The sequence below is a fragment of the Carassius auratus genome, chromosome 45 (assembly GCF_003368295.1).
Source record: "Carassius auratus strain Wakin chromosome 45, ASM336829v1, whole genome shotgun sequence".
NCBI lineage: Eukaryota > Metazoa > Chordata > Actinopteri > Cypriniformes > Cyprinidae > Carassius > Carassius auratus.
The window spans coordinates 18610877-18635674 of NC_039287.1; the positions used below are offsets into that span (position 1 = coordinate 18610877).

The window sequence follows — 24798 nt, forward strand, 5'->3', positions numbered from 1 at the left end:
AAAAACACAGCAATATGGATAGTGTTAATTACTTTAATAAAGACAACGATACAATATGTCATACAGAGGAAATAGTTAAAGAGTTTAATGATTATTTTGTAAACATAGGCAATAATTTAGCAAAGAAAATTGTACCCATTCCAAATAATGGAATGGAAATTGGGGTTACATATGAAAGTCCAAATTCATTCTTCTTAAACCCAACCAATAAAATGAAATATTGAAAATAGTGAAAGACTGCAAGAATAAAAAGTCAATTGATAATGATGGGTTTGATATGTTTATGGTTAAAAATATTATTGAAAATGTTATTTATCCATTTACATATATTTGTAATCAATCCTTTAAAACGGGTATATTCCCAAACCAAATGAAAGTATCAAAAGTTCTCCCATTGTATAAAGGTGGCGACAAACATTAGTTTTGTAATTATCGACCTATTTCTCTGTTGTCACAATTTTCAAAAATATTAGAGAAATTATTTGTTTAAAGATTAGATAGCTATGTTGAAGTGAACAATATAATGAATGAATATCAGTTTGGTTTCAGAGCTCATAGGTCAACAACAATGGCAGTTGTTAAAATGGTAGAAAATATATCACAATCAGTAGATAAAAAATTGCATACAATCTGAGTTTTTTTAGATTTACAGAAAGCGTTTGATACCATCGATCACAGAATATTATTATATAAACTGGAAAAATATGGATTTAGGGGAAATGTATATTCTTGGTTAGAAAATTATTTAACAGATCGTTTTCAATATGTTTATTTAAATGGAGCTGCCTCCTGCTTTCAGAGAATTAATTGTGGCGTTCCGCAAGGCTCTGTTTTGGGCCCCAAGTTATTTTTGTTATATATAAATGATATTTGTAAAGTATTGGATATTTTTAATTTTATTCTCTTAGCGGATGATACAACAATTTATTGTTCTGGCCCAAATCTTATAGAGCTTGTGCACAGCAAAATCCCCAGTGTTAATTTAACACTCTGAGTGTGGACTCATATAAACACTGAAGCAGTGTTAAAAGTAACACTGAAGCAGAGTTGAAGTTAATGAGATAATTAAGAAGTTAATTGAGTTATGACTGGGCATTATTGAAGACACCTAATGTTAACAAGCAGAATCACCACCCGAGAAAATCACAATTTGTGTCACCATTGTAGCGGTCAGTGTTTGATTTAGCTGGGATCTTGGCTTGTGACTTTTTACTTTTAAAGTTTGTTTGTCAAACCAAGAGCAAAAACCATTGCGTGTTGATGATTATGTTTTAATGTAATTGTTGTTTGACTTGAGTCACTGAACTCATTTACAGTGTTTTCTCAAAGTAAAACTTCTGTTATCGATTGTCACAGCTTTGATTCCTCAATGAAAAAGTCTGCATTTTCTATACAGTTTGTAGGTATCTCTTGCAAGTGATTCAGATTTTTTTTTATTAAAGAGCTTTAATTTTAGGCACACACAGATAACAATAATCAGTGTATGAATCTCAACAATGGTGACAAACAGCATATTCAGATAAACACACCAACTCTGAACATCACAAAACTAGATACTAAAAATGAACATAAAAACAGCAAAAATAAAATATAGTTAGAATAAAAAGTTAAAAAGACAGTTCAGCTCATAATATATTTATGCCGCAATGCATGATGGGAGCCATGGATGAGTTTTTATTGGCTATAACATGCTTTTTTGATGGTCACCGTTGTTGTGATGCTCACGCTGATTCCTGATGTCTGTGTGTCTAAACAAAAGATCTCTTTTTATTATTTTTTTATGTAGAACTAACTATTAAAAACATGTCATGTTATGGCAAAAATGCTGGGTTGCTTACTTTTCTTTTTCACTTAATTTATGTATACAGGAAAGAAACTTAAACTCAGGCATTCAGATCACTCTATAACAAATAGCTCAAATCACAATCAATGGCACACATGATTGTCTTTGCTGTGGTCTGTCTGTATGATATAATTCAGTCACCACAGCCACATAAAAATCTAAAGTTAATAACTGAAGGGTCAAGATCCCAACTAAAGCAAACGCTGACCACTACAATGGTGACACACAAATTGTGATTTTCTCGGGTGGTGGTTCTGCTTGTTAACATCAGGTGTCTTCAATAATGGTCAATCATAATTCAATTAACTTCTTAATTATCTCATTAACTTCAACTCTGCTTCAGTGTTACTTTTAACACTGCTTTAGTGTTTATATGAGTCCACACTCAAGAGTGTTAAATTAACACTGGAGATTTTGCTGTGTGTTGGTGGTAGAGAAAGAATTATATAAATTAAAGAATTGGTTTGATTTGAACAAATTATCACTAAATTTAGATAAAACGAAATTTATGGTATTTAGTAATAAAGAGATAAATAATCAGATTAGGATCACTATTAATGAAAATGAATTAGAAAGAGTAAATCATATAACATTTCTTGGAGTAATTATTGATTGTAAAATGACATGGAAACCGCATATTTTAAACGTTCAAAAGAAAGTATCAAAAACGATTGCAATTTTGTATAAGTTGCAATGTATTTTGAACAAAAATGCACTACATTTACTTTATAGTTCACTTGTCACACCATACCTAACGTATGGTATTGAAATATGGGGAAATACATATAAAACTAGAACCAATTTAATTTTCCTATTACAAAAGAAGGTTATCAGATTAATTAATTATGCACCTTACAATTCACCAAGTAATTCACTGTTTCTTCAATAAAATTTTTTGAAGTTTTATGACTTATTTGATTTGTACACGGCAAAGTTTATTTACCAAGTTAAACATAATAAAATTCCTAAATGCTTGCAAATATTATTTACCCAGCGAGAAAGTAATTATAATCTCAGAGGACTATGTATATTTAATCAACCACAAGTACATTCTACATTAAGAGAACACTGTTTATCAAATAAAGGAGTTAAATTATGGAATAGTTGCTGTAATGAGTTAAAACAAGCCACATCTATTTTTCAGTTTAAAAATATTTACAAGAGAATAACAATGGAAAAATATTCAACAGAATGAAAATTAATTAAAGCGGCTTGCTTTTGGTGTGGTGGACACTGGTCCACTAATGTGTTAATGTTAAGAACAGATGTTGTCATTAATGTGTTGCATTTATGATTTTAAAGTTAAGGGCAGGCACAATAAGCTTGCACCAGGTCATTGTGTTTTGAATGATCTGTGAAAGAAAGAAAGAAAGAAAGAAAGAAAGAAAGAAAGAAAGTTCTTCTCTGGCCAGATGACCCAGCAGGTTGACCCATGCTGTAGAAAAGCTAGATTGTGCCAGGGGCTCACCCACCTAGAATTTTTTTATGTTCTAGGAACGTTTTCAGCGGCAAGTTTTATTTTAGTTCCTAGAATATTCTGCTAAAAGTTAGGATAACATTCTCTAAAAACATTCTAAAAATATCAATCGATAAAATTGTTACAACATTATCCTCTAACATTCAAAGAAAGCTTCCCATCACACTAGATGTGGACTGACAGTGCTCAAAAGTCAAATGTTCGTTGAAAGTGAAAACCCAACCTCTGTTTGGTGTCAAACTCTAGCGTAAATAACTCCGAAAAAAAGTATTTATTTCTGTCATAAGTGTAAAAAAGTTCTTATACAGATTAACAGATGTGTTGATCGTTTATTGAAAATAATAGTTTAGTTTGACATCACCACTATGGTAATCAGTACTTAGGCAGTATGACTCTTTTCAGTCTTTCTGTTCATTTATCTGTTGTTACTATATTTGTTACAGCAAAAACAGTGAGAGAAAAAAGTAATGGTTACTTGCTCATATTAAAACTTTCATCATGCAGTGATCTGATCAACTGGTTTTATCTGAAGCTGAATCTATGCTATTAACTTAATATTAATTTTAACATTAACGAACTAGAGAATTCTTAGACACAAAGAGACCTCAAGAATTACTGTATGAATCTCAACAATGGTGAGATTATTCATGCCGCAATGCATTCTGGGTAACATGGATGAGTTTTGTATGATGTACCCAGAATACACTGCAGCATGAAGCTTGTCACCATTGTTGAGATTCATACACTGAATCTTGATGTTTGTGTGACAAAGAAAATGCATATACACTATTCAGAGTCTCAGGCAGTTGAGCTTTTAAGTTGTTTTAATAAGTAATATGTAACTAACTCCATACATTAGGTTGGGAGAAAACAGGTAACCGGACCACATATGTGATGATGTATTAATCATTAGCAAGCAACCAGTGTCGTTTAACCACATGTATTCTTGCCTTTTTTGCTATAATAAAGATTACAGCAGCTAACAAACAGCACTGACAAGTCAAGTGTCAAATTGCACCAACACTTACCACCATTATGATGTTCTAATAATGTTATTAATAAACATTTTTAGAAATTCAGGGCGATATAGGTCGTCTCCAGGTGCTGATCCACAATCTGAGCTGGATACGCACTGGATCTGGTGGCTACGGTAACCTGGGAATAAGAAAGAAACCGACTAATATTAGCGTAGATGCCATTCTTCTTATGATGTAACAAGTACATTGTGTGTTATTGGAAGTGTTCCCAGTTCCGGTCTACCTATTTACTGCAGCCTAACAATCCGGGGTTTCTGAAGGCACTGCAGGGAGTTTGTCAGTTTAATGAAAAGCTAGCAATGAATTAAATCATAAAAATGTCAAATTAAAATAAATTATTTTAAAATAACACAAATAAAATACTCCCTAAAAACTACATCATGTTTACTCATGTCTCATGTGACCAAGAGAACCATTAACATGCAAATGTGATACTAAATTATGATGATGATTATTATTTTTTTTTATCTCAAGGGCACTTAAAGTAAATATATAAGGTGAAATAAAATTTATTTTACCAAATAAACTTCCATGTAAATAAAAATAAAATGAATTTGTGCAGTTTATTGTGTTTAAATACAAAAGCCTTTCAAAGACTTAATGCATGGTTAAATAACCCACTGAGCGAAAATTCAAGTTAATATTAATGTGTTCATCAGTAGCTGATGCAGTGTTGAAACACTTTTAATTTTTGTAAATCCAGTGTGGCCACCTGTCTATAGTGACCAGTTGTGTGAATGTCCATAAAACTGGAAGACATTCTGAGTGTTTGCAAGCTGTTTTAGAAAGGAGCATTTAAAAGATGAAAATGAGGAAGGGAGAATCAATAAAGTATGAATAATATTTAGGCATTGTGTGATTAATATGCAATCATCTAATCGATAAAAAAGGAACTTGATACTGATTAGGAGTATTTTAAAATTTAATTTAATCTAATTGCAAGTACTTCTTTTGTAATCTTATTATGTTATGTAGTATCAGTTACTACCCAGCTCTGCATATATATGTATATATTTATAACACAATGAACGAACACACACACACGGACACACACGAACACACACGTTTGTTTTTGTGAAAAGTGGGGACATCCCATAGACGTAATGGTTTTTATAATGTAGAAACTGTATATTCTATCATCCTTCACCAACCCTACCCCTAAACCTAACCCTCACAGGAAACATTTTTACTTTCTCACAAAAACTCATTCTGTATGATTTATAAGTGTTTTGAAAAATGGGGACATGTCCTCATAAGTCACCCTCTCCTTGTAATACCTGTGTCATACCCATGTCATTATACAGAGCTGTGTCCTGATATGTCACAAAAACATGCCCACAAACACACACACACACACACACACACACACACACACACACACACACACACACACACATTATAATGAGCACACGTCGCTTTTTTATAATACAATCTGTATGTGGATGTACGTTTGTATTTTCAATGGGAAAACACCAGAGTGCGCTGTTTTCTATTTATTCTAACAAAAAATCCATTAAAGATCAAAAGTATTAGACATAATTTCAGATAATCAAAAAAAAATCCATTGTGTTTCATGAAGCAATAGCATTTTGTTCCGCGTAATTACCGGATGAAGCCAACACCACGACCCTACCAAGCGTGACGTCACAAAGGAGCGTGGACTTCATCCCGGGAGCCGAGGCTGATCAACATCCGGGCCACCGGGACTGAGTTCATATGAATGCCTGCACACTTTACTGACTGCACGGGCGGAGAGCTACGGAGGTGAGTCTCATCTGTACCGTTACTTGGGCTTCGCTTCGCTGTTTTAAGTTGAACGCGAGGGTTTTTGGCTCATTGGAACCAAGCGGGAATCAGATACTTTTTAGTTTTGACAAAGAAACAGTGTCCAGTTAGTATTGCGAAGCAAAACACAGGAAATCATCCCAGCTGGAGCGCGTCTTGGCTCTGTGCTGTGTGCTTATGATGTGCATGTGTGCGCGTGCTGTTCTAATTCTATGACTGATGCATGTAATGTTACTGTCAATCTCTGTGGTCAGCTGATGGTCAAGGCTGCTTCACATCAACGCAAGGCGTCTATGCATCTATCTTCAGTCTGTTCAGATGTGTACGACCATCCATTAGGCCTTTACTTTAGAAATACATCAAACTTTCATTTCTAGAAATTGCATTGTATTGTCTAGTATTTGTTCTCCCGAATGATCATAAAAGCCGAATGCATCCATGGATGTTGTTAAGTAGGTTTTTTTTTTAAACTAAATTTCTTTACATGTTACTCGTCCTGTAGGTTTTACAGTCACACAACTGTCAGTGTGTATGGAATAGGACATTTGGGAACAGCTGAAAGCAAGCACACGTTGTTATGCTCTGGTGTGTGTGTGTGTGTGTGTGTGTGAGAGAGAGAAAGAGAAACGGTCTGACCACAAAGACACACCTTCAGGTGCAGCTGTCTGGGAGTCACTTGCACTTTAAAGACATTTCTGTAATCTGTGCCATACTTAAATCTGCAGGCCTTTAATTATTAATATGAACTGTTATGTTGGTTCAATATATTTGACTGGCTAATGGTTTTTTGGTACAATGAAATCTTGCATTCTGGTCCACATCTATCCAATCAATCACAGGTTGACTGAACCAGGTCCTGCTGTACTTCTTTGTACTTTTTCACTTGGAAGTACGTCACATTTTTGGTGTTGATTTGGTGTTGTTATTTCTCACACAGCTATCATAATTATTTGTGTTTTTTTTTGTAATTTCTGGAGAAAAAAAACATTTCTTATTCCTACACTGTCATTAATACTTTAATACTTTTTGTTATAACAAGGCAATGTTAGTTCAGGTTAAAGAATGTACATGTATACCATAATTCATGATATTTTGTAAAATTGTAAAATGTTGTATATTGTAAAATACCTTTTACCTTTTTAGATCTGGACACTTACATGTAGTCAAGGTGTAAGGGAAATATGATAGTACATTAAAATTAAATTAGTAAATTAAATTCAGGCTTTTCTTGAAAATTCACTTTTTTTTTAAGTATTAATACAAAGAGTATGATTCTATGAAATTTGGCATTGGTTTAAGCAAGAGTTTCCCTTCCTTTTTATTTATTTATTTTCATCATAGACACTCATTACACATCTTTGACCTACAAGTATACAACTAGCACAAGGAAGCCAGGACCTCTGCTACTGTGGTATTACTGTCTTTTCTGTACTATTGACATTCATTACTTATCATTGACAGCATTCAAATATATCCTCCCTAAATAGAAGATAACCATAGCAACTCCACATTGGTGGCTGCTGTCCTACAGAGTTTTGGCAAATTTTTCTGAGAAGCTTTTGTAAATCTGTACATCATTGTTTACACCTTAACTGATGCTTCAAGTTTATTACAAAAATTATTATTATTATTATTTTTTTTTTGTGAATGTGTTCCAAAACCTGTTGGCTGCCTACATAGGCAGTATTATCATAAACATGTTTTGGGCCTTGGAAATGCACTGAACTTTATTTGGGGTACAGATGTACATTTACTTTCCCTAACAAGATTCACATACATTGTATGGACAAACGTATTGGGACAGCTGATCATTTCTCCAACACGGACTTTAATGACATTGCATTCTAAATACATTGACAATGATATGGAGTTGGTCCCCATTTTGCAGCTATAACTGCTTCCTCTCTTCTGGGGAGGCTTTCTTCAAGATTTTGTAGTGTTTCTGTGGGAATCTTTGCCCATTCATCCTGTAGATTTGTGAGGGCAGTCTCTGATGTTGGATGAGAAAGCCTGACTCAAAATGTTTTTTCCAATTTCAAAGGAGTCAGGGCTCTGTGTGTTAAGTTCTTCCACACCTAACTCATCCAACCATATCTTTATGGACCTTGCTTTGTGCACTGGGTCTTACACAGCAAAATCCCCAGTGTTAATTTAACACTCTGAGTGTGGACTCATATAAACACTGAAGCAGTGTTAAAAGTAACACTGAAGCAGAGTTGAAGTTAATGAGATAATTAAGAAGTTAATTGAGTTATGACTGGGCATTATTGAAGACACCTGATGTTAACAAGCAGAATCACCACCCGAGAAAATCACAATTTGTGTCACCATTGTAGCGGTCAGTGTTTGATTTAGCTGGGATCTTGGCTTGTGACTTTTTACTTTTAAAGTTTGTTTGTCAAACCAAGAGCAAAAACCATTGCGTGTTGATGATTATGTTTTAATGTAATTGTTGTTTGACTTGAGTCACTGAACTCATTTACAGTGTTTTCTCAAAGTAAAACTTCTGTTATCGATTGTCACAGCTTTGATTCCTCAATGAAAAAGTCTGCATTTTCTATACAGTTTGTAGGTATCTCTTGCAAGTGATTCAGATTTTTTTTTATTAAAGAGCTTTAATTTTAGGCACACACAGATAACAATAATCAGTGTATGAATCTCAACAATGGTGACAAACAGCATATTCAGATAAACACACCAACTCTGAACATCACAAAACTAGATACTAAAAATGAACATAAAAACAGCAAAAATAAAATATAGTTAGAATAAAAAGTTAAAAAGACAGTTCAGCTCATAATATATTTATGCCGCAATGCATGATGGGAGCCATGGATGAGTTTTTATTGGCTATAACATGCTTTTTTGATGGTCACCGTTGTTGTGATGCTCACGCTGATTCCTGATGTCTGTGTGTCTAAACAAAAGATCTCTTTTTATTATTTTTTTATGTAGAACTAACTATTAAAAACATGTCATGTTATGGCAAAAATGCTGGGTTGCTTACTTTTCTTTTTCACTTAATTTATGTATACAGGAAAGAAACTTAAACTCAGGCATTCAGATCACTCTATAACAAATAGCTCAAATCACAATCAATGGCACACATGATTGTCTTTGCTGTGGTCTGTCTGTATGATATAATTCAGTCACCACAGCCACATAAAAATCTAAAGTTAATAACTGAAGGGTCAAGATCCCAACTAAAGCAAACGCTGACCACTACAATGGTGACACACAAATTGTGATTTTCTCGGGTGGTGGTTCTGCTTGTTAACATCAGGTGTCTTCAATAATGGTCAATCATAATTCAATTAACTTCTTAATTATCTCATTAACTTCAACTCTGCTTCAGTGTTACTTTTAACACTGCTTTAGTGTTTATATGAGTCCACACTCAAGAGTGTTAAATTAACACTGGAGATTTTGCTGTGTAGTCATGCTGGAATAGAAAAGGGCCTTCCACTTTCCAATAATACAATAATCTCTCGCCTCACTCATACTGGAACCATGCTTTACATTTCCTGTCTCTGGTGTTTCATATCGATCACAAGTCCAGAATGGAGCACCTCAAGGCTCAGCACTAGGGCCGTTACTTTTCACGCTTTACATGTTACCCCTGGGGGGATATCATCAGGAAACATGGTGTTAGCTTTCACTGTTATCCTGATGATACTCTGCTCTATATTTTCTCTATAACATACCAATTTGTAAATCTAATGAAATTGTTAATATAAAAACCTTGGTGAGGAGTAATTTCTTGCTGCTAAATTCTGAAAAAAACTGAGGTGTTAATTATAGGACCTAAAAACTGTCCATGTAATAAAGTCAAATTAACATCTTTTCCAAGCCGATAATATAACATTAAACCATGTTTCATTTTATTTTAAGTGAGTGGAAAGATGACATGAAGCGGCCCATGGTTAACTGCACTGAGAACACATGAGCACACATGTCCTACATGCAGCGTCTGATCGGGCAAAAATTTGCAGGATTTTTTCATTATGATGATGACTTCCATTCATTTAACACATTATTTTTATTATTTTACACACTGTATTTTAACTTAAGCGCTGCAAGCCATGCTCATTTTCTTTTGTCATCATTTATACGAGGTGTGTGCTGCCAGACACGGACAGATTTCCTGGTGGCAAAACAACCACTTTAGAAGAATTCCTTAAGTTTATTGCTGTTACTGTGGCAGCCAACAACAGTGAAGTGAGGTAACGAGTGGCCAAGTATGGTGTCCCATACTTGGAATTTGTGCTTTGCATTTAACCCATGCACATGCACAAACACAGTAGTGAACACACACCGGCGCGCGGGGAGCTGTTGGAGGTTCAGTTCTTGTTCAAGGGTCTCACCTCAGTCATGGGTGTTGAAGGTGGAAGAGAGCATAGGTAGGGCTGGGACAACGCGTCGACGTCATCGATGATGACACTGTGCACTTTTAATATTCAGTTATATTGAAAAAGTTTCAGATTAATTGATTCAAAAGTGACAGCTGTGTTTGTTTAGGTCTTGTCAGGCTTTTGTGTGTGGATGAACAGACCGGTTACATTGTGTGACCTTTCTGCTGGCAAACAGGTTGTGGCACAAACTCTAGATGTTTAGAAGAACTTCATGTAAAGAAATAAAATCATTAACCGTTCTTTGTCAAAAACGTAGCACAATTATTTTGCGAATTGCTTGTCTTTCATGCGTGTATCTTACGATGTAGAAACTGATTAACTTTTTTCCCAGTGCTGTCGCACCACAGTCAGGTCTTTTACATTCATCTGAGAGTTTGACCTGTGATCGCAGGAAATAGTCAATCTTTAAGCCAGCTTGAAAATCACTGAATACTTCAGCTCTCAGATTAAACTAATAAGGAAGCTGCTAGAAAGGTTTGTGTTGATCTCCACCTGTTCTGTTGTCATTGTGCGGGCCTTCATAATGTGACAGACACCCTACAGGCCTTTGTGTTGAGTCTGGCTCATCACTGCATGACTGAAAATCAAGTACTGCAGCTGTGCAGATGTTCATAGAGTTACTGAAAAATATAATGTAAGCAAAGAACTCTACTTCTAAGATTTATAGTTTGTTTGGTGAAATATCATTTAGGCACAATAATGTGTAGCACTATTATGCAGCTATTGGACAAATGCTGGCAGCTGGAAATCCATTCAGCCAATAAAGCATCAACTAATTGTACTGTAGTAAATTTAGCCAGAAGTAGTTCTTTGTGTTCACTTGATGGGATGAGAATAAACATTTGCTGGACTCAGAGTCCTCAGATCTCATGCGCTTGTCTCAGGAGAGAGTGATGGCATTATTTAAAAAGCAAGCATTGATTGAAAAACCATGGTTGAATTTGTTGGTGACACTTTTTCTGACTAATTAACTATTTTTTTAACTTAAATTGTATTCATAATTCCTTGAATATAAATTACCCTTTATTCATTTGTTTCATCAGATGTTTAATCAGCATTAGTACACAGTAAATCTGGTTTAGTGCACTGGAATGACCTTTACAGGAACCACACACTAGTATGCTGGGGCAATAAATGAACGAATCAGTTATGATTTACTGTACAAACATGAAGCTATATCACAACGTATACGTAACTGGGTGAGTTGTGATTTAAGTGTTACGCAGTGTTTACAAACAATCATGACACAGTATCGTTTTCAATACCTATAGTAATAATAATAAAAGAATAAAGGGGATACATGTAACATGTAGCCCATTTTAGAGACATAAATATTGGCTAAAACAACTTGCTTCAGTTTTTGATGCATTGATACACAATATTGCTGATGTGCACCTCTTAAAATATGATCATGTGTAAACCAACTCATTGTCATGCATTATTTTCTAACAGATGAATCATTGATGGGCTTGATCTTGCTTTTTTGCATACGTGACCCTGAGGTGATGTAAAGTAATATAGACCAGCAAGATAACATCATTTTCATCTTGTGATACTGATATTCTGATTAGGTTAATGAGCACTTTTTTTTTACTTAATTAGCTAAATTTCATTTAGTTTTTGATAATGAGTGTAATGACATGTAATGTAATAACAGAACATGGTGCCTTGTGGTTTGAGTTTTGTAACAGACACAAACAGCCAAATTCTGATCCCTAGTTCCCTTCCGAGGGATCCTGCATCCTCTAGGACCTCAAGTCAACTTGCTGATTCAGAGTCAACACGGCTTGAATTCCCATTAAAAAAAAGAAAAAAAGAAAACCGCATTCTAAAAAAAGACCTAAATAAAGGCTTATCATTGTCTGTGTACTATGTTGACATTTACATATGTAAAACATACTTTTGCTTGTGGATCAAACAGCTCTTTGTATGTAGCTCATGTAGTTTAGCTTGTAGTAGTAGTAGTTTTGTCTTTTGAAATAGTTTTTCATCAGTTTAGACTGATCATGCCACTAAAGTCTGGAGCAATGATGCAGATAATTCAGATTTGTGTCATGGGAATAAATTACATTTTAGAATATATTCACATAGAAAGCAGTTATTTTAATTATAATAATATTTCACTATGTTTGTGATCAAATAAATGCAGACGTACTGAGCAAATCACAAGAGTGTGTTGAGAATGGCCTCTAAATAATTGCAATGTCATTACAGTGCACAAGAAGGGCAGACAGTCTGAGAAACTGAGACGTGTGAAGATAAGTCTAGTCCTGACATTCATCTGAGGTCATGTTGCACCTCTCATCCTGAATCAACGCCTCCCCTGTTTATTGTAATAGAATAACAATGAGTGAGTTTTAGTGTTGTCCAGAGTACTGATGTTGGTACCAGTCTGTACTGAAATTTATCAAATGTGATGATACCAGCATTTCCTGCCAGCATTATGAGCGCTGTTTGGATTCTCAAACACCTCTGATTGGCCGTTGTGTTCTTGTGCTCAACAGCTCTGTCTGTGATTGGCTACACTGATCAGCGCTGTCAGCAGATCCCTGATATATCTGCTCATAGACAGACACTGCTCTCAAACGTCTGCGGAAGCACTCGGTACTTTTGACAACACTAGTTTATATACAGCTGATGGTGGAGACATGTTATCAATTTAAAGATGCTCCGCTTTTATTGTTTTATAGGAGAGAAATCTGTTCCAGTCATCTATTCAGTTTGATCATGACTTTCATTTTGTAGGAAAGGAGCAGCCTTTCAATTTCTGATTTATTTCTTTTGGGGGGGTAATGTAACTGTTTTCATATCTTGATGAGGAAGAAAAAAATTATTATTATTATTATTATTATTATTATTATTATTATTATTATTATTACATTCAGTGAATATAGTTTTTATACAAATGCTAGTGAAATTTGAAAAAAAAATTCATAATAAAATAAATTCAAAAAATAGTGAATTTATAAAATGAAATTAAGAGCCACAGGCCTGTATTTTATTTTTGTATAGGGTCCTTTTTTAAACATTAATAGGGCCATATAAAATGTTCTTCTTAATTTTTCTGGTAATCAGATGAAGGCATAAAAGATTCTTCACGTTTAAATAAACTTTTATTTTAACAGTTTGCCGTGAGGACCTTGAGGCTGCTGTGAATGTGATATGTGGGTAGTTTTGTCAAATTAAACAATTCGTGAAAATCATGTATTCATAGTGAGACGACAGAAAACACTGTGAGGGTCGTCCGTGCTTGTGGAAACAAACCATTCATGATGTAAAAATTATGGCAGCTTTCCGCGTGATGTCAAATGCTTCAACAGATTTGTAGCATTGCAAATCACGCTTTGTTCTTGTCAAAAGTATCTCCGCCATGATGAGCACTGAATGAGTGACAGACTGAAAAAGACACATTAATCAGATCTTCTTTTAAATGTTTGCTGAAATATCGTAAAAGATCGATTCATGACTTTTGAGAATCGGTATCAAATCGATTTTATAAAAATTATATTGATAAAAAATGTTGTAATTGTTTACTTGATGGTTACACCACAAAATAACTTTTATTGAAAACTGTAGAAAGCTTTTGCCAGACCATATAAAATGAACACAAGCACAGAGTACATTCTGAAGAAACTGGCACACATGGTTAAACTAGATTTTTCCCTTATCTTTATCATGGCCGTTTTTTATGTCATTGATCTATAAATGGAAATGACTATACAGCAACACGACACAGGAAGAAATGATGGGTTCCGTTTGTACAGATCCAGTTGTACTCAATACATTTTACAACATTGACAATAGGTTACTTTGTGAACTTTGGCCTTCATTTTTGGGCCTTTTTTCTGGTCTTGAGCTTGAAGAAAAGAGTTGTTGTTGCAACATTTCAAAGAGCGTGTTTGATAGCATATATACATATTATTATTGAAATGACCCAGAGAGTGGATGCTATTAAAGTCTCCATGACTCTGGAATTGGATGAGGGAGGTGACCGTGTGTTGTGGGACAGGTGAGTTCACAGGTCCAGTCGGTGGGTAGTTTTGTAGTGATCTTGTTTTGGTTCCTCTTTGCGCTGCCAAACTGGTTTCTGGAGAACTGCTGGAGGGGTTGCACAGAAGACACAATAAACATCAGGTGTCTGCTCAGTTTGGCATCAGTGATGCATTTTCAGGTCCTTGTTTTTGACCTGAATGTGGGCCAATGCTCTGGAAATGTGACCTAGCTGTCCAGGATGCCCTTCTAGTATCTGAAGTAGTCAAACTTGGCTGAAGAATTTTCTCCTTCACTGTTAACTGTGAGAACACAGGATGTTTATTGACCTTGTCAGGAAGGACACACCTACCACACATAAATCTGAGCCAGCTCTGCCACACTGCCATTGCTCAGATGCAATAACTGCAGTGATGTCTTTTACTTGTCGAGATGTAGTAAGCTTTATGAGACCTTATGACTTCAGATTCAGAGTAATAGATCACTTTGCTTGAACTGACAGAAGGTGGAAAATCGGACAGTTTGTAAAGACTCCATAAAATTGAAATCTGTGTTTTGTGGCTTTTATTCCATGTCTGTTAGTTTTTTGTGTTTCTTGTTACATGTCCAAACCAGTTGCAGTATGATGATTCATAAGCTATTAGTCTAAAGTGAAAAGTCTATAGACTAATAACTGCCAATCAGAAGGTGTCTTCTGCTAATGCTATTGCATATCGTAAACCCACGCCACGGCACTTGTTGCATATTACTGTTACAGCTGTTTAGAAAAAAAAGAAAGGCAAATACACCTTTTTATTTATCAAGATTCGCATTATGTTGTGCCTGGTTAGGATGTAGTGTTGTTTAGCAAACTTTTTTTTTGTTGACAAAATTAAACTTTAGCATAAATATGTATAAGTCCATCATGGTTTACATGGATTACATGTTTGTTTGTTCAGTTTTTTTTAAAGGATCTTTTCTTAAAGGAAATCAAAGTTAAATATGAATAAACGGACTACTTGCACTGAGCCTCATGAGTCGTGACACACTTTGCTTTACTTTACTTTACTTTAGACTAGTCCCATTTGTAAGGTCCGTGCACTCTAAGGAAGGTCTCCAGTGCTGGCTGACAGTTTCTCACGTGTTCGCTCTCAATAACCAGCGGTTATGACCAGTACTATGACTAGCCCCCCATAGTTAATGCAACTGATTACAACTTAACTAAAGTCAAGCGGTTAGTCAGAAATCTAGAATCTCACCTGAGATATAGTATGCACCTAACCCTGGACACAGATTTATCTATTTGAGAAAATTATTTCAGAGTAATTCAGAATAAACCAAATGTAACAATTTATTATAAGTCAGGTAAATATGTATTATGCAAATTACATAGCCAATTCAGAGATATCAAATCAATACAAGACATCAAATTCTCAAAGATGAATCTAAGACTTTTAGTGAAATATACAGTATGTACAGTGTAAACACACTTCTTACCACAGGCTCATTCCAGCTACAGAAGGCCCTGATCCTCTTGCAACATTTACTTAAGTATCTCAAACCAAGACAAACATCCACCGACATGGAGAAAGGAACTAACAATAAGGCTTGGACGTCGTGCTCGTGACGTCATTACTTGGTGTGGCCGCCATGTTGATGGTCTCCTTTACTGCTACTCGGACTACTGCGCAGTGTTTAGCCGTACTCCCTCTCAGCCGTGTGTCTTAATTTGATTGAACAAAAATCTATTTCAACCATGGTAAACCATTGCTGTATTGTGGGGTTTAATAGTGCAACACATAATCGCCATGGGGAATGCAGCGCAGCGTTTGATCATTGCATTGATCATGTTATCTCCTCTTGATACAAAAGGCATTTTGCATAAAAGACACTGAGGAATGGCACACCCTCTACAATGAGCAAAATATCTCTTAACTCTTAGGATCTTTGTCACCTTTTAGTCTACTTCTTGTAAAATTGAGACCATTGTACCAGTCGCCCTGAGACAATTCAAATGACACCAAACATGACTGTAAATATTACTTGCATTAATGTAGAACATTATACTATTGACTATTTTGAGTTAACCAAGTGGAGGGAGGATGGGTAAGGAAGGGGATGAGAAGGAACTGATAACATATGTGAGAGAGGTGTTTCCTGCACTTCCACTCTGTGGGGTGTCTCGAAGATGCTTGTTTATGTTTGTATTGTCTGTTTCTCAGGAGATCAAAGTATCTTAGGCTCTTTCATCCTTACACTTTGTTTGTCCCTTAAGGAGACATTTATTTTGGGCAATACAGGTGAAGCGGCATGATGAGATACACACATCAATGACAACAGTCACACAGTCGTGTCCTTTAAGTTAGAGTTGAACAGCCTTGTAGCCAAAGGAACAAGATAATTTTTATAAAGATTATATCTAGACCTTGGAATACATAAATGTCGTCCAGATGGAATTGTTCGAATTCTGGATAAAGCGCATGCGAATTTCCTTTTCCTTTTCATTTTCCTTGCCTGTTTAAAAATTATTTTGTTAAATGTAGAAGATTGGAGTAAATCCCCAGACAAACCACTTTCATTGCCCTACACACCAGACAGTTCAGCTGAGAGCTAAGAGTAGCTGTCAAATTACTGAACCAGGTCGCTATATCATACAGAAACATGGATTCAACACAGGGCTGACAAAACAGCAACATGGACATCTGAGCAACTCCAAAAAGTCTGAGCCTTTTTTTGTTGCAACTTTCAACAAAGATTATCCATGTTATGCTTCTCCCATGCAATTTTATTATTGATAAGCAAGCCTAAGTATTTGTATGAAGTAACCTGTCTAATGGGCTCGTTGTTAATCATGATAGGTGAGTGGTTGCCTACTAATTTGGGATCAAAAATAATTTCCTCTGATTTTCTAACATTAATTACAAGACTTTGTTCTTTAATCCATGTAACAAAGTTGGCAATCTCTTTAGTGTAATATTGTAAAGAATTGTGCAATATTCCCTGGTTGGTGAACCCTATATTCATTGTGTACAGTGTAAATAAGAGTGGTGAGCATACAGAGCCCTGGTGGACACCAATACTAATGGACCTATACTCAGAAAGAGTCTGATTGATTTTGACTTGTTGTAATGAAGGTGAAGCCGAAGCTGTGTTAGAATCCATTTGCAGAAGTTTATTTAAAAAAACAGTTCAACCATCCAAATCGTGAAGCAGAAATCAGAGTCGAGGTCACAGGCAAAGGAGTCAAAATCATAGAAAACAATCCAACCAGCAAACAAGCAAAAGGGGTAATCCAAAGGCAAAAATCCAGAGAAACAGGCAAAAAGTCAAACACAGTGTAATCAAATCAGACAATGGAAAAATGCTTGGTAAGGCAGTAGAACTGGCAATACTTCGCAAATCATGTTTCGGCCTGGCCATGCTTAAATGGCTGCCAAACAGGAAGTGATAGTAGAAGCAGAGGGAGCGGCACCAGTCAATACTCAGGCGAGGGCTCCCTCTGCTGGCGTGGCGTTACAGGATCCCCCCCCCTAGGAGCGCCTCCTGGCGCTCGACGTGGACGTCCCCGTAGTCGGGGTGCTGGACGATCGGGTCTGGCTTGATGGAAATCCTCGATGAGTGATGGATCCAGGATGTCGGAGGCGGCTACCCATGATCTCTCTTCAGGTCCATAGCCCTTCCCAGTCCACCAGGTATTGGAGCTGACCCCCTCTGTGTCTTGAGTCCAGCAATTCCTTCACCTTGTATGCAGGTGATCCATTTATGTCCAGTGGTGGCGGTGGCTCTTGGTTCTCAGCATTGGGGTCAGCATCCGGATGGACCGGTTTGAGGAGCGAGACATGGAAGGATGGGGAGATACGGTAGTTAACGGGAAGTTCAAGCTGGTATGTGACCTCATTAATCTGTTTTATTATTTTGAAAGGTCCAACATACCTTGGGCTGAGTTTTCTGCTAGGTAGCCGCAGTTTGAGGTCTCTCGTAGAAAGCCAGACCCGTTGTCCTGGTTGGTAGGGAGGGTGTGGGCGACGTCGTCTGTTAGCCTGGAATTCTTGGGTTCTGACGGCTCTCTGTAGACGAACATGAGCACTGTCCCACACCCTCTCACTACGTCTGATCCAGTCATCAACTGCAGGTACTGTTGAGGGTTCACCAGACCACGGAAACAAGGGGGGTTGGTATCCCAAGACGCATTGGAAAGGGGTCAAGCCAGTGGAGGAGTGGGTCAGGGAGTTTTGGGCATACTCAGCCCATGGAAGAAATCGGTTCTGTTCACGGCTGCAATATGTTCTGAGATACCTGCCAATTTCCTGGTTCAACCTCTCCACTTGGCCGTTTGATTGTGGATGGTATCCTGATGTAAGGCTTATGTTGATGTCAAGTTGTTTACAAAAAGCTTTCCAAACCTGAGAGGTAAACTGAGGTCCTCTATCCGACACAATATCCTCAGGTAAGCCATAAACTCTGAAGACATGGTGAAATAGGGCTTGAGCCGTTTCCATGGCAGTGGGAAGACTTTTGAGAGGGATCAGACGGCAGGCTTTAGAGAAGCGATCAATGATTACTAGTATGGTGGTGAAACCAGTGGAGAGAGGCAGGTCTGTTACAAAGTCTATGGACAAGTGGGACCAAGGACGCTGTGGAATGGGTAACGGTTGAAGGAGGCCAGAGTGTAGTTCTTTGGGTGTCTTGGATTGAGCGCAGATTTGACAGGACTTGACATAGGTTACCACATCCTTGGTCATTGAAGGCCACCAGAAAGAGTTCTGTAGCAGATGGAGAGTGCGTGAAATTCCAGGATGTCCTGAGCTCAAAGTGGTGTGAACCCATTGCATAACTCGGAGACGCAAACCTTGAGGCACAAAGCACTTATTCAGGGGACAATTTGCGGGTGGTGGTTCTTGTTGATGGGCCCGCTGGATCTCTTCCATAATGTCCCAGGTTACTGGAGCAATGATAACAGATGGTGGGAGGATAGATTCAGGTGTGACATTGTCTACGGGAGGATCGTGACATCTAGATAGAGCATCAGCCTTACTGTTTTTGCTGCCAGGTCTGTAGGTGACTGTAAACTGGAAACGGGTGAAGAATAAAGACCAACGGGCTTGACGTGGATTCAGGCGTTTGGCACTCTTGATATATTCCAGGTTTTTGTGGTCGGTGATTACTTGTAATGGGTGGACTGCTCCCTCAAGCCAGTGTCTCCATTCTTCAATAGCTGCTTTCATGGACAACAGTTCTTTATTGCCTACATCATAGTTGCACTCAGCAGAAGTCAATTTCCTTGAGAAGAATGCACAGGGGTAGAGCTTGCCAGGCTGACCATGACGTTGAGAAAGGACGGCTCCAATTCCACAATCAGATGCATCCACTTCTAACACAAAAGGTAGATTAGGATCAGGGTGCTTGAGGATTGGGGCCGTTGTGAAACTATACTTGAGTTTGGTGAATGCCTGGATAGCTTCCTGAGTCCATTTAAGTTTGGATGGTTTGCCTTTTAACAGTGATGTTAGGGGGGATGCAATCAGACTGTAATTACGAATGAACCGCCGGTAAAAGTTTGCAAAACCAAGGAAACGTTGTAGTTCCTTGACTGTAGTGGGTTGTGGCCAGTCGGTGACTGCTCTGACCTTGGAGTTATCCATCTCCACACCCTGGTAACTGATGTTGTACCCAAGAAAGGACGTTTGCTTGACATGAAACTCACATTTCTCTGCCTTGATGTATAGTTGATTATCCAGCAGGCGGGAGAGTACTGTCTTGACATGTTGGATGTGTTCAGATTCTGTCTTGGAGTAAATCAGTATGTCATCTATGTATGCTATCACATATTGGTTCAAGAGATCTCTGAATATTTCATTGATAAAAGATTGGAAGACTGCTGGGGCATTAGCAAGTCCATACGGCATGACCAAATACTCATAGTGCCCCCTAGTGGTGAGGAAGGCAGTTTTCCATTCATCACCTTCACGAATGCGGATCAAGTTGTACGCACTTCTGAGGTCCAGCTTCGTGTAAACCCTTGCTTCACGTAGTTGTTCCAGTGCAGATGGAACCAGTGGAAGGGGGTAACGGAACTTGATAGTTACATTATTTAGCCCTCTGTAGTCTATGCATGGCCGTAAGCCTCCATCTTTCTTTTCTACAAAGAAAAACCCTGCAGCCGCTGGAGAGGTGGAGGGACGGATAAATCCAGAGTTCATGGCTTCTTCAATGTATTCTTCCATGGCTTGAGTCTCGTTACGTGACAAAGGGTAAACCTTGCTCTTAGGAGGCATGGCATTGGGCAACAAATCAATAGCACAGTCCCATGGTCGGTGAGGTGGTAACTGTGTGGCTTTGATTTTACTGAAAACTTCAGAGAATTCTTTGTAACAGGATGGAATTTTAGTATTTTGAGTGGTGTTTGGGCTTTCAATAGTGGTCGTTAAACAGGGCTTGATTATGATGGAGTGCATACACTGGTTTTGGCAGAATTCAGACCAATGGGTTAACTCACCATGATGCCAGGAAAAAACTGGGTCATGAACAGCTAACCAGGGGTATCCAAGGATAATATCATATCTTGGGGAGTCAATGACATAGAATGAGATGGCCTCTTGATGGAAAAGTCCAACATGGAGTTGTAGTGGTTGTGTTTGGTGGTTGATGCCATCTCCTATGAGGGTGTTGTTAACAGCACTAATCTTAATGGATGGCACACAGGGTTGCGTGGGAAGGTTGAACTTGCTAATGATGTCCTTGTGGATGAGATTTAGGGCAGCTCCAGAATCGATTAGCGCTGTTAAATCAATGGAAGTACTTTCAGTAGATAGTCGAACTGGAAAAGTCAATGATTTGGTAGGAAGGAGAGAAAATTGTTCAACACTCACCCGGGTAGTTATCTTGGTGTTTTTCCGGGCTTTGTGTGGACATGTTATGCTGTGGTGGCCTGTTTCACCACAGTAGTAGCACAGATTGAGTTGACGTCGTCGATTTCTCTCCTCTTCCGTGAGTCTTGAAAAACCCAGTTGCATGGGCTCCTGGCTAAGCATTGACATGGGTTGGGGAACATGGGAAAGCTGGGGTGTGACTGTAGCACTGGAGTGTGATATCTTCCTCTTGGGAGCATTCCTCATAAGATTATCGATCTTGATAGCAAGAGTGATATATTCATTCAAAGAACAGTTTTCCCCTTTGCAGGCCAGTTCAGTTTGTAGGTCGAGGTTCAGACTTTGTCGAAACACAGCCTTTAATGAGACATCATTCCAGCCACTTTGTGCAGCGAGGGTTCTAAACTCAATAGCATAATCTGCAGCGGTGCGATTGTCTTGAGATAGATGAAGCAATTGTGTGGAAATATCTTTGCCCCCAGCGGGATATTCAAACACATCTCGTAATTGTTGAATAAAATAGGTATAGGAGGAACGAAACAAATGATCCGTCTCCCAGACTGCTGCAGCCCAATCGATTGCTTTACCAGAGAGCAGTGACATTAGAAAAGCACATTTCTTTTCACCTGAGTGAAACTGTTCTTCCTGGTTAGCAAAAAAAATCTCCACTTGACGAATAAAACCCCGGCATTGTTCAGCTGAACCGTCAAACTTCTCTGGCATAGCCAGTCTTACCGTCTGTGGTGTTGGAGAGGGAAGTGATCGTATATAATGGGTTAGGTGTTCATTTGCAGCCTGAAGTTTGTTGAGTTGATCCTGGTAATTCTTGAGCATTTCACCTTGATAAGCAAAAGCAGCTTGAAGCTGGGAAACTTCCGCTGGATTCATAGGAGGCGAAGTATTCTGTAATGAAGGTGAAGCCGAAGCTGTGTTAGAATCCATTTGCAGAAGTTTATTTAAAAAAACAGTTCAACCATCCAAATCGTGAAGCAGAAATCAGAGTCGAGGTCACAGGCAAAGGGGTCAAAATCATAGAAAACAATCCAACCAGCAAACAAGCAAAAGGGGCAATCCAAAGGCAAAAATCCAGAGAAACAGGCAAAAAGTCAAACACAGTGTAATCAAATCAGACAATGGAAAAATGCTTGGTAAGGCAGTAGAACTGGCAATACTTCGCAAATCATGTTTCGGCCTGGCCATGCTTAAATGGCTGCCAAACAGGAAGTGATAGTAGAAGCAGAGGGAGCGGCACCAGTCAATACTCAGGCGAGGGCTCCCTCTGCTGGCGTGGCGTTACACTTGTTGAGTTCTACCAGTAAGTAAAATATGGAACCATCTGGTGTTATAGGGATAACCAGCAATACTATTTGGTTTGGAGAGCATCTTAAAAGCAGAGCTCAGATCAAGAAAGAACAGCTTGGCATAAGCCTTTGATCCTCCAGAAGTTTTAAAACATGATGCACCACAGTAAAGATAGTGACATCAGTGCCTCTATTGATTTGGCAAACTGATGATAAAGAGGATCTTTAACCTGTTCTTTAAGCTTCCACACCATAATCTCTCCAAACACTTCATCACAAAGCATGTTAAAGTGACTAGGTGGTAATCGTTATGCTCTTGAGGACCATTTCTTTTTGGAACTGGTGTAATAAATGATTTCTTTCAAATATCTTTAATATTATGTAAATGAGTGGACCTCTGAAAAATTAATCTGCAAAGTATTTCAAAATAAAAGCAGAAAGATCATCTGGCCTAGTTGCCTTTTTAATGTCAATACCTTTAAAAACCTTAACAACATCTGTCAAACTCATTTGAGGTTTAAGGACAGAATGGTCAATTAAAAAAAAAAAAAAAAAAAAACCTGGTACATCACACAGTCATAAGAATGATTAACACTATCATATTAGTTATACACCTTACCAGTTACCCAAAACAACTTTTTTTTTTTATTATTCTGACCAATATCAGTTAAATCTCTGTAATTCTTACAAGTTTATCTTTTTTATAATTAAGATTTTTCTGTGCCAGTTTTAAAAGTTCAGGGTCCTGTTGTTTAAAACTAGGGATGGGCTGGGCGTTTTCCGCAAATATCACATTCCAATATTTGAGCTCACAAACAACGAATATTCAAATATTCATTTATTTTAATTAAGTTTAATGAGACAGACGTTATTTTTCAGCAACATTTATTGTTTCCGTCATTTTTAACAAGCTTACGCACAATAAGCTTGAACATTACACATCTTGTTTTGTAGCTGAAAACCTTTAAAAAATGCGTGCAATTCAGACAGTCTCATGCATATAGATACAGATTCGGGGTAGAATCGCCTAGGGCTGTCAAAATAGCTGAAAAACTAAATTCGATTTTTTTTTACTTAAGTATGATTGTATTGTAATCAAATTTAAAATGCATAATTCCAGTTAGGGTGAAGAAAAGCTTTTTGCTTTTTGCTTCTCTTCTGAGGCCTCAAGATAGCGCATCGAGCAATACATGACTGAAAAAACAACATAATATTTAAAATAATTTTTATGAAACAATTATTATTAATTAAGTTGCTTAAAGAACTATAAACAAAACAGCGTCATTTATGCATGCATTGTTAAAAGGGGCGGAAAACCAGTCACACAGAATAAATCTTTTCATTTAAAAACATGAGATGCAGTGGGATGGGGAACAAAAACCCAACATAAAGTCTCGAGATTAAATGAAATTAAATACATACATTTTACATGTCTTTCTAAACATGCGGCTCTCTTGTGTGACAACTTGGTTTCAGTTTTGATGTAAACAAGATCTTCTCCACATTGATGTTCTCTTTTTTTTTTTTGTAGTGGCTTCAACTGGATAGGCTAACATAACCTTATAATGCAATGCCACATACATCGTCATCGCATCTCGTGCGCCACTGATAAAGATCAAGTATACTTCGGCCGTCTGAACACTTTCTGCATTATGTCCGGACGGTGCGCGTGCAAGAGGTGAAAGATGAGACAGCAGCAACTGCGTGTCGAGCTCGTCCGCCTTTGAAAGTTGTGTAGACACGGCTGTGTGCGCGGCGAGATGGAATGGAACACAGACTGTGAAGTACCGGAGCTCATAAGGCAGCTTCCTTATTGCACACCTAAAATTCGAATGCAACGTTTTTGCATTCGAATGTGGGTTTTTATTTTTAATTCAACGAATATTTGAAATTCTTTTTTTTTTTTTTTACCGCCCTAGAATCGACTATGCAATTTTTTGTTGTTGTTGACATTTCTAATCGTAAACACAGCCATGTTGAAGCCTGCAGTAAATGTTTTGCATTATGGCAGTCCACTCTGCTTATTGTTTTTTGAAAATGTTGCTCTCCTGTGTCTCATAGTGCACGTAACTTCACGCCAATAAATCATCAGAAATATTGAATCT

The 24798-nt window shown here is 37.5% G+C and overlaps 1 protein-coding gene across 3 annotated transcripts in view; it reads left to right on the forward strand.

Moving 5' to 3' along the window:
* Positions 1–6028: 6028 nt before the first annotated feature.
* The window catches only part of LOC113063486 (unconventional myosin-VI-like), a 51217-nt gene continuing 32447 nt past the window's right edge, over positions 6029–24798 (forward strand). For all 3 annotated transcript variants that reach the window (XM_026233927.1, XM_026233928.1, XM_026233929.1), the window contains exon 1: positions 6029–6121. In XM_026233927.1, the coding sequence (XP_026089712.1) occupies positions 6078–6121 (44 nt within the window). In that variant the 5' untranslated portion in view covers positions 6029–6077. The remainder of the gene's footprint in view (positions 6122–24798) is intronic.